The sequence below is a fragment of the Gigantopelta aegis genome, chromosome 3 (assembly GCF_016097555.1).
Source record: "Gigantopelta aegis isolate Gae_Host chromosome 3, Gae_host_genome, whole genome shotgun sequence".
In the NCBI taxonomy this organism is placed as follows: Eukaryota; Metazoa; Mollusca; class Gastropoda; order Neomphalida; family Peltospiridae; genus Gigantopelta; species Gigantopelta aegis.
Window position 1 is genome coordinate 33,729,969 of NC_054701.1, and position 10,108 is coordinate 33,740,076.

The 10,108-nt window shown below is 39.8% G+C and overlaps 1 protein-coding gene across 1 annotated transcript in view; it reads left to right on the forward strand.

Annotated features, from left to right (window-relative positions):
- Positions 1–8,425, forward strand: part of LOC121368611 (putative carbonic anhydrase 3) — a 30,124-nt gene extending 21,699 nt beyond the window's left edge. Inside the window, exons 6-7 of the mRNA XM_041493350.1 lie at positions 6,149–6,322; positions 7,070–8,425. Of these exons, the coding sequence (XP_041349284.1) occupies positions 6,149–6,322; positions 7,070–7,201 (306 nt within the window). The 3' untranslated portion in view covers positions 7,202–8,425. The remainder of the gene's footprint in view (positions 1–6,148; positions 6,323–7,069) is intronic.
- The last annotated feature ends 1,683 nt before the right edge of the window (positions 8,426–10,108 follow it).

The following is a 10,108-nucleotide window of genomic DNA, read 5'->3' on the forward strand; positions in this document are numbered from 1 at the left end:
CAGAATGTAGTATCTAGTATGTTGTAGTGTTCCCAGCAGATCCAAAGCCTCACAGAATGTAGTATCTAGTATGTTGTAGTGTTCCCAGCAGATCCAAAGCCTCACAGAAATGTTGTAGTGTTCCCAGCAGATCCACAGACATGTAGTATCTAGTATGTTGTAGTGTTCCCAGCAGATCCAAAGCCTCCTCACAGAATGTAGTATCTAGTATGTTGTAGTGTTCCCAGCAGATCCAAAGCCTCACACAGAATGTAGTATCTAGTATGTTGTAGTGTTCCCAGCAGATCCAAAGCCCACACAGAATGTAGTATCTAGTATGTTGTAGTGTTCCCAGCAGATCCAAAGCCTCACAGAATGTAGTATCTAGTATGTTGTAGTGTTCCCAGCAGATCCAAAGCCTCACAGAATGTAGTATCTAGTATGTTGTAGTGTTCCCAGCAGATCCAAAGCCTCACACAGAATGTAGTATCTAGTATGTTGTAGTGTTCCCAGCAGATCCAAAGCCTCACAGAATGTAGTATCTAGTATGTTGTAGTGTTCCCAGCAGATCCAAAGCCTCACAGAATGTAGTATCTAGTATGTTGTAGTGTTCCCAGCAGATCCAAAGCCTCACAGAATGTAGTATCTAGTATGTTGTAGTGTTCCCAGCAGATCCAAAGCCTCACAGAATGTAGTATCTAGTATGTTGTAGTGTTCCCAGCAGATCCAAAGCCTCACAGAATGTAGTATCTAGTATGTTGTAGTGTTCCCAGCAGATCCAAAGCCTCACAGAATGTAGTATCTAGTATGTTGTAGTGTTCCCAGCAGATCCAAAGCCTCACACAGAATGTAGTATCTAGTATGTTGTAGTGTTCCCAGCAGATCCAAAGCCTCACAGAATGTAGTATCTAGTATGTTGTAGTGTTCCCAGCAGATCCAAAGCCTCACACTAGTAATGTCCCAGCAGTATCTAGTATGTTGTAGTGTTCCCAGCAGATCCAAAGCCTCACAGAATGTAGTATCTAGTATGTTGTAGTGTTCCCAGCAGATCCAAAGCCTCACAGAATGTAGTATCTAGTATGTTGTAGTGTTCCCAGCAGATCCAAAGCCTCACAGAATGTAGTATCTAGTATGTTGTAGTGTTCCCAGCAGATCCAAAGCCTCACAGAATGTAGTATCTAGTATGTTGTAGTGTTCCCAGCAGATCCAAAGCCTCACACAGAATGTAGTATCTAGTATGTTGTAGTGTTCCCAGCAGATCCAAAGCCTCACACAGAATGTAGTATCTAGTATGTTGTAGTGTTCCCAGCAGATCCAAAGCCTCACAGAATGTAGTATCTAGTATGTTGTAGTGTTCCCAGCAGATCCAAAGCCTCACACAGAATGTAGTATCTAGTATGTTGTAGTGTTCCCAGCAGATCCAAAGCCTCACAGAATGTAGTATCTAGTATGTTGTAGTGTTCCCAGCAGATCCAAAGCCTCACAGAATGTAGTATCTAGTATGTTGTAGTGTTCCCAGCAGATCCAAAGCCTCACAGAATGTAGTATCTAGTATGTTGTAGTGTTCCCAGCAGATCCAAAGCCTCACAGAATGTAGTATCTAGTATGTTGTAGTGTTCCCAGCAGATCCAAAGCCTCACACAGAATGTAGTATCTAGTATGTTGTAGTGTTCCCAGCAGATCCAAAGCCTCACACAGAATGTAGTATCTAGTATGTTGTAGTGTTCCCAGCAGATCCAAAGCCTCACACAGAATGTAGTATCTAGTATGTTGTAGTGTTCCCAGCAGATCCAAAGCCTCACAGAATGTAGTATCTAGTATGTTGTAGTGTTCCCAGCAGATCCAAAGCCTCACAGAATGTAGTATCTAGTATGTTGTAGTGTTCCCAGCAGATCCAAAGCCTCACACAGAATGTAGTATCTAGTATGTTGTAGTGTTCCCAGCAGATCCAAAGCCTCACAGAATGTAGTATCTAGTATGTTGTAGTGTTCCCAGCAGATCCAAAGCCTCACAGAATGTAGTATCTAGTATGTTGTAGTGTTCCCAGCAGATCCAAAGCCTCACAGAATGTAGTATCTAGTATGTTGTAGTGTTCCCAGCAGATCCAAAGCCTCACACAGAATGTAGTATCTAGTATGTTGTAGTGTTCCCAGCAGATCCAAAGCCTCACAGAATGTAGTATCTAGTATGTTGTAGTGTTCCCAGCAGATCCAAAGCCTCACAGAATGTAGTATCTAGTATGTTGTAGTGTTCCCAGCAGATCCAAAGCCTCACACAGAATGTAGTATCTAGTATGTTGTAGTGTTCCCAGCAGATCCAAAGCCTCACAGAATGTAGTATCTAGTATGTTGTAGTGTTCCCAGCAGATCCAAAGCCTCACAGAATGTAGTATCTAGTATGTTGTAGTGTTCCCAGCAGATCCAAAGCCTCACAGAATGTAGTATCTAGTATGTTGTAGTGTTCCCAGCAGATCCAAAGCCTCACACAGAATGTAGTATCTAGTATGTTGTAGTGTTCCCAGCAGATCCAAAGCCTCACAGAATGTAGTATCTAGTATGTTGTAGTGTTCCCAGCAGATCCAAAGCCTCACACAGAATGTAGTATCTAGTATGTTGTAGTGTTCCCAGCAGATCCAAAGCCTCACACAGAATGTAGTATCTAGTATGTTGTAGTGTTCCCAGCAGATCCAAAGCCTCACAGAATGTAGTATCTAGTATGTTGTAGTGTTCCCAGCAGATCCAAAGCCTCACACAGAATGTAGTATCTAGTATGTTGTAGTGTTCCCAGCAGATCCAAAGCCTCACAGAATGTAGTATCTAGTATGTTGTAGTGTTCCCAGCAGATCCAAAGCCTCACAGAATGTAGTATCTAGTATGTTGTAGTGTTCCCAGCAGATCCAAAGCCTCACAGAATGTAGTATCTAGTATGTTGTAGTGTTCCCAGCAGATCCAAAGCCTCACACAGAATGTAGTATCTAGTATGTTGTAGTGTTCCCAGCAGATCCAAAGCCTCACAGAATGTAGTATCTAGTATGTTGTAGTGTTCCCAGCAGATCCAAAGCCTCACAGAATGTAGTATCTAGTATGTTGTAGTGTTCCCAGCAAAGCCTCACAGAATGTAGTATCTAGTATGTTGTAGTGTTCCCAGCAGATCCAAAGCCTCACACAGAATGTAGTATCTAGTATGTTGTAGTGTTCCCAGCAGATCCAAAGCCTCACAGAATGTAGTATCTAGTATGTTGTAGTGTTCCCAGCAGATCCAAAGCCTCACAGAATGTAGTATCTAGTATGTTGTAGTGTTCCCAGCAGATCCAAAGCCTCACAGAATGTAGTATCTAGTATGTTGTAGTGTTCCCAGCAGATCCAAAGCCTCACAGAATGTAGTATCTAGTATGTTGTAGTGTTCCCAGCAGATCCAAAGCCTCACACAGAATGTAGTATCTAGTATGTTGTAGTGTTCCCAGCAGATCCAAAGCCTCACAGAATGTAGTATCTAGTATGTTGTAGTGTTCCCAGCAGATCCAAAGCCTCACACAGAATGTAGTATCTAGTATGTTGTAGTGTTCCCAGCAGATCCAAAGCCTCACAGAATGTAGTATCTAGTATGTTGTAGTGTTCCCAGCAGATCCAAAGCCTCACAGAATGTAGTATCTAGTATGTTGTAGTGTTCCCAGCAGATCCAAAGCCTCACAGAATGTAGTATCTAGTATGTTGTAGTGTTCCCAGCAGATCCAAAGCCTCACACAGAATGTAGTATCTAGTATGTTGTAGTGTTCCCAGCAGATCCAAAGCCTCACAGAATGTAGTATCTAGTATGTTGTAGTGTTCCCAGCAGATCCAAAGCCTCACAGAATGTAGTATCTAGTATGTTGTAGTGTTCCCAGCAGATCCAAAGCCTCACACAGAATGTAGTATCTAGTATGTTGTAGTGTTCCCAGCAGATCCAAAGCCTCACACAGAATGTAGTATCTAGTATGTTGTAGTGTTCCCAGCAGATCCAAAGCCTCACACAGAATGTAGTATCTAGTATGTTGTAGTGTTCCCAGCAGATCCAAAGCCTCACACAGAATGTAGTATCTAGTATGTTGTAGTGTTCCCAGCAGATCCAAAGCCTCACAGAATGTAGTATCTAGTATGTTGTAGTGTTCCCAGCAGATCCAAAGCCTCACAGAATGTAGTATCTAGTATGTTGTAGTGTTCCCAGCAGATCCAAAGCCTCACACAGAATGTAGTATCTAGTATGTTGTAGTGTTCCCAGCAGATCCAAAGCCTCACAGAATGTAGTATCTAGTATGTTGTAGTGTTCCCAGCAGATCCAAAGCCTCACAGAATGTAGTATCTAGTATGTTGTAGTGTTCCCAGCAGATCCAAAGCCTCACAGAATGTAGTATCTAGTATGTTGTAGTGTTCCCAGCAGATCCAAAGCCTCACACAGAATGTAGTATCTAGTATGTTGTAGTGTTCCCAGCAGATCCAAAGCCTCACACAGAATGTAGTATCTAGTATGTTGTAGTGTTCCCAGCAGATCCAAAGCCTCACAGAATGTAGTATCTAGTATGTTGTAGTGTTCCCAGCAGATCCAAAGCCTCACAGAATGTAGTATCTAGTATGTTGTAGTGTTCCCAGCAGATCCAAAGCCTCACACAGAATGTAGTATCTAGTATGTTGTAGTGTTCCCAGCAGATCCAAAGCCTCACAGAATGTAGTATCTAGTATGTTGTAGTGTTCCCAGCAGATCCAAAGCCTCACAGAATGTAGTATCTAGTATGTTGTAGTGTTCCCAGCAGATCCAAAGCCTCACAGAATGTAGTATCTAGTATGTTGTAGTGTTCCCAGCAGATCCAAAGCCTCACACAGAATGTAGTATCTAGTATGTTGTAGTGTTCCCAGCAGATCCAAAGCCTCACAGAATGTAGTATCTAGTATGTTGTAGTGTTCCCAGCAGATCCAAAGCCTCACACAGAATGTAGTATCTAGTATGTTGTAGTGTTCCCAGCAGATCCAAAGCCTCACAGAATGTAGTATCTAGTATGTTGTAGTGTTCCCAGCAGATCCAAAGCCTCACAGAATGTAGTATCTAGTATGTTGTAGTGTTCCCAGCAGATCCAAAGCCTCACAGAATGTAGTATCTAGTATGTTGTAGTGTTCCCAGCAGATCCAAAGCCTCACAGAATGTAGTATCTAGTATGTTGTAGTGTTCCCAGCAGATCCAAAGCCTCACACAGAATGTAGTATCTAGTATGTTGTAGTGTTCCCAGCAGATCCAAAGCCTCACACAGAATGTAGTATCTAGTATGTTGTAGTGTTCCCAGCAGATCCAAAGCCTCACACAGAATGTAGTATCTAGTATGTTGTAGTGTTCCCAGCAGATCCAAAGCCTCACACAGAATGTAGTATCTAGTATGATGTAGTCTTCCCAGCAGATCCAAAGATCATAGTGTATTAGTCATGTTCATGTGAGTGGCACTCGCCCACAGTTTACTATGTCTAGTCTGTAGTGGTGGTATTGTGATGATACTGATGCTGATGCTGATGCTGATGATTGGTGGTGATAATGATGACGATTCACGATCGTGATGATGATGATGATCACGATGACGACAGTGATGTTCAGATAAGGTCCGTTTGTTCGTTACAAGCTTGTTATAGTCCTCCCCATAGGGAACGACTTTTGTCATACTTTGGAATTTACTACAAATTCTTTATTTTCCAGTCGATTGTTTTCTATACTACACACAAACATAGTAATTAAAAGAAACAAAAAACACATTTACTTTCTTTTCTTACGTCAAACCAAACTGATTTTATTTACAAAAAAAAAAAAAAAAAAAAAAAATGTTGGATGCGACGGACTATACATGTATACCAATTACTTTCATATATGTCAAGCGCGTTGGTTCTTACCATAAGTCTGTAATTGCGAGCGGGGTGGGGGTGATTGGATGATCTGAGTTTAGAGAAACTCGTTTTTGTAATATTCAAAACATTTGCTGCGATGGATTGTAGGATGGATCGCCATTAGTGGACCCGTTGGGTTTTACCTGTTCGAACCAGTACCCTACGGACAGGCACATGAAAGGCTATAGTTTGCTCTGTCATGTGTGAGAAATTGTATGTGTGTGTGTGCGTGTGTGTGCGTGTGTGTACCTGGTTTTTAGTAATGACGTTAATTTTCTTTTTCTTTAGATTCGTCCTCTAGTATCAATGGTTTCGTACTCGGTGACGTATTACCCTCCAACTTGACAGAATACTACCGTTACTATGGAAGTCTGACCACCCCAGACTGTAACGAGGCTGTTGTGTGGACAATATTTCGTGAAACAATCAAGATATCCAGTGAACAGGTGGGCGACTACGTCCAAATAGATTAGTCTATGTTCGAAACAGGTTTATAACTTAAATAACCTACAGTATCTCTAGCAGTAGGAATAGATGTGAAGCGAAATGTAACTACTGGTAATGTGTTGACAGTTATTTTATCATATGACTGGGCCAGAAGACATGACATATTACATGTAGTTATTTTCCCATACTTTATACTGGTTTGGACAAGTGACTAAACATGTCAGTCATTTCACCATATGACTTGTTTGACCGACTGGCATAACATAATGTATATGTGTGTGAGCACGCGTGCATGTGCATGCATGTTTGCATCTACGTAATATATATGCTTATACATACACACATGCAAAGATACACACAAGCATGTATACACACACACACACATATATATATATATATATATACACACACACACACACATATACATATATACACACACACACACACAATACATGCCCCATGCATATAATTGAGTTAAAGAGCATCCTTTTTATGGATGCCTCAATAGCTCAAAAGGTATCGTAGCAAGTCTGCAAGTTGCAGGCGATTCGATGCCATAGGTTCGAGTCCCAGCGATGGCATGGGACACTTTGTGAGGCCAGAAAATATTTAATTATCCCCTGCGCCAGTGCGTTAATATCTATGTATGTAACAGTCAACCTCAACATACATTATATATATATATATATATATATATATATATATATATATATATATATATATAATATTGACTATATTTCCAACAGCTGATGAAGTTCCGAGGACTGCTTACCTCTCACATGGTGGGTACTGAGTACGAGCCTCTTGTCAACAACTATCGGCCCGTACAAGACATTGGAGACCGTAAAGTATACTTTGCTGACTCCAATGATGATTAATCCAATACAAGCATTGTAGAATAACAAAATCCATGATGGCAAATTTTGGAGTGGTAGGTGGATGGGTGTCGGACGTTAGCCATCTTGTTTAGTTTTTTTAATAACCCGCTATTTATGATTATATTGTACCATCACTCCCGTTATAAATGTTGTGTGATATTAATTTTGGTGGCTACTCTTCAAAATAAGTTAAAGAACACATCTTACAACAGATATAATTATGTTTTAAATTGCCGAAAATAAATGGAGCTATATTTTGGTGTACAATCACTTTAACCTTGCCTACATGTACTACAAGTTTGTCGTTTGTTGCTGAATTGATTTTGTTTCTGTTGAATTGATTTTTGTATTTACAATTTTCTTTCTTTTTTAAAGGATAGAATGAAGTTTCTAATAGTATAAATATCTACAAACCAGATGAATTTATTCTTAAGAATCTCTGAACTCGGTCAAATCTTACTAAAGATGTTTGTATGGGATGACTTTCTTACAAATGATACCGACAAACATGTAACAGATGACAGGACAGAATTCCTTGGTGAATACTTCTTGTATGGTCTTGTACATATCCTCAAAACCTCAAATTCGGGCAAACATTATAGATATTCGGGAAAAATATGCCAACCCGAGACCTTTTTATCATGAATTTCCATAATTCTACCCTCAAAATTAGGGTCCATGTACAAATGTGCAGTGATTTGTTTACAACCCTATATAGCTGTTTGGTAGTAATGCTAATATGATTGAATGATTTATTTATTTTCTACATTCGGACATTTTTGTTGAATTCAGGCAAAAGCAGAGAATCTCTGAACTCGGTCAAATCTTACTAAAGATGTTTGTATGGGATGACTTTCTTACAAATGATACCAACAAACATGTAACAGATGACAGGACAGAATTCCTTGGTGAATACTTCTTGTTTGGTCTTTTACATATCACAGTACACCTATATCTCAAAAAGGTATCCGGAATAGATATCTGAAAATAATTGTGTGTCTGACCCAGTAGTAGTAGATAACATGCAGTGCAAGACTTGGGGCAGCCACTTAGTGGCTTGAACGGAGGCCAGGGACATATTATGCTTCGTGGAGGCATGCAGACACCAATGTCATAGCTGATGATAAGGAAATGTTTTATTTAACGACGCACACTCAACACATTTTATTTACGGTTATATGGCATCGGACATGGTTAAGAACCACACAGATATTGAGAGAGGAAACCCGCTGTGGTCCCTTCATGGGCTACTCTTTCCGATTAGCAGCAAAGGATCTTTTATGTGCACCATCCCAGACAGGGTAGTACATACCACGGCCTTTGATATACCAGTCATGGTGCACTGTCTGGAGTGAGAAATAGCCAAATAGGCCCACTGACGGGGATCGATCCCAAACCGACCGCGCATCAAGAGAGTGCTTTACCACTGGGCTACGTCTCGCCCCTACATGGAAAAGAGGAATAATCTATCACAATGTCAAGGCATTGGCAGTGAACCAGCTTTCCATGTGGCAACTATAGTCCATTTGCGTCAAAAAGGAAATGATGAATTGGCATGTAACTTTATAATGAATAAAGTTAATATTCCTATTAAAACATATTATTAAGTTGTAAACCATTAGCAACTCAAATAATATTTTGTTTTTAAATTTCAATGTAAATAAAAAAGAAGTTTCTTTACAAATCACCATCAAATTTTATAGGTTAAATATTATTTTTCGATACAGCCTAACTAAAGCATGCGTAATTCTATCTTAATTCACCTTGTACTGAATTATTGATTACTTTAATGAGAATGCAATTGAACCTGTATACATTGGCTTTTCTAGCATTTTGTTTTCACGTCTGTATTAAAAATGAGATTTAATCTATACAATTTAATGACCGGTCCGTAGCCAGGATTTTGAGAGGGGCGGGGTCGTTTAGTCTTATGGTGAGGCATGAAGTGACTCACACGAGGGCGCTGCGCCCATGTTGCTTAGGAGGGTCCGGGGGCATATTGAAAAAAAATTCATCGCATCAGGCATGGTCACCCATTGGCTACAGGCCTGATCATTTGATGGTAATTTGTTGAGATTTAAACAAATATATATTTACAAAGATTTGTTTTATCATTATTATATTTGAGATGGTATGGGTTTAAAACTTAATAATATGTTGCTTTAAGAATTTTAACTTTATTCATCACAGAGTTGCATTGCAATTAATCGGTTCCTTTTTAAAACAAACGGATTACTTCATCTTTCCAAGTTTAAAATTTTAACCATTCCATATTATCACATTATTAAAATGTATTCAATATACATCGGATAGTGATTCATATATGAATGTGTCAGGTATGTATAACCGATGCAACCACACCGTTCCACATCTTGTCAAGTCGAAAAGATTATATATAATCCAATATAAAGCAATACACACACACACACACACAGACGTACATTGGTTTAAGCTCTAACCAAACACTTCCCCATAAACAGGACAGCACATACCACATCCTTTGAAATACCAGAGTCTAGTTGTTCACAGCATAATCCAGTGGCGTATCCAACGTGAAATCGAGCAGGGATCCCAACGCGGTTGTAAAACTGGTGGGTATGGTGTGGCAATTTTGCATTTTTAAAATAATACTGCCATAACTGGCAGGACAGATGCAGGATTTTTCAAGGTAGTGTGTGCAATGCTTAAAAGGGGCATCTACGGTATTGAAAAGTAAACTAACATATATCATCTGTATATCATTCACAGAAATATACTGAACAACATTATAAACGCACCACCAGTTGATGATAACAAATGTGAATGGGGTGTATATCAGCATTAAAAATAACAGTGAATATGTACCGTACTACCTTATAGACCATGCATAACCACGAATAACGGACAAAAACGATTGCCTAACACTCC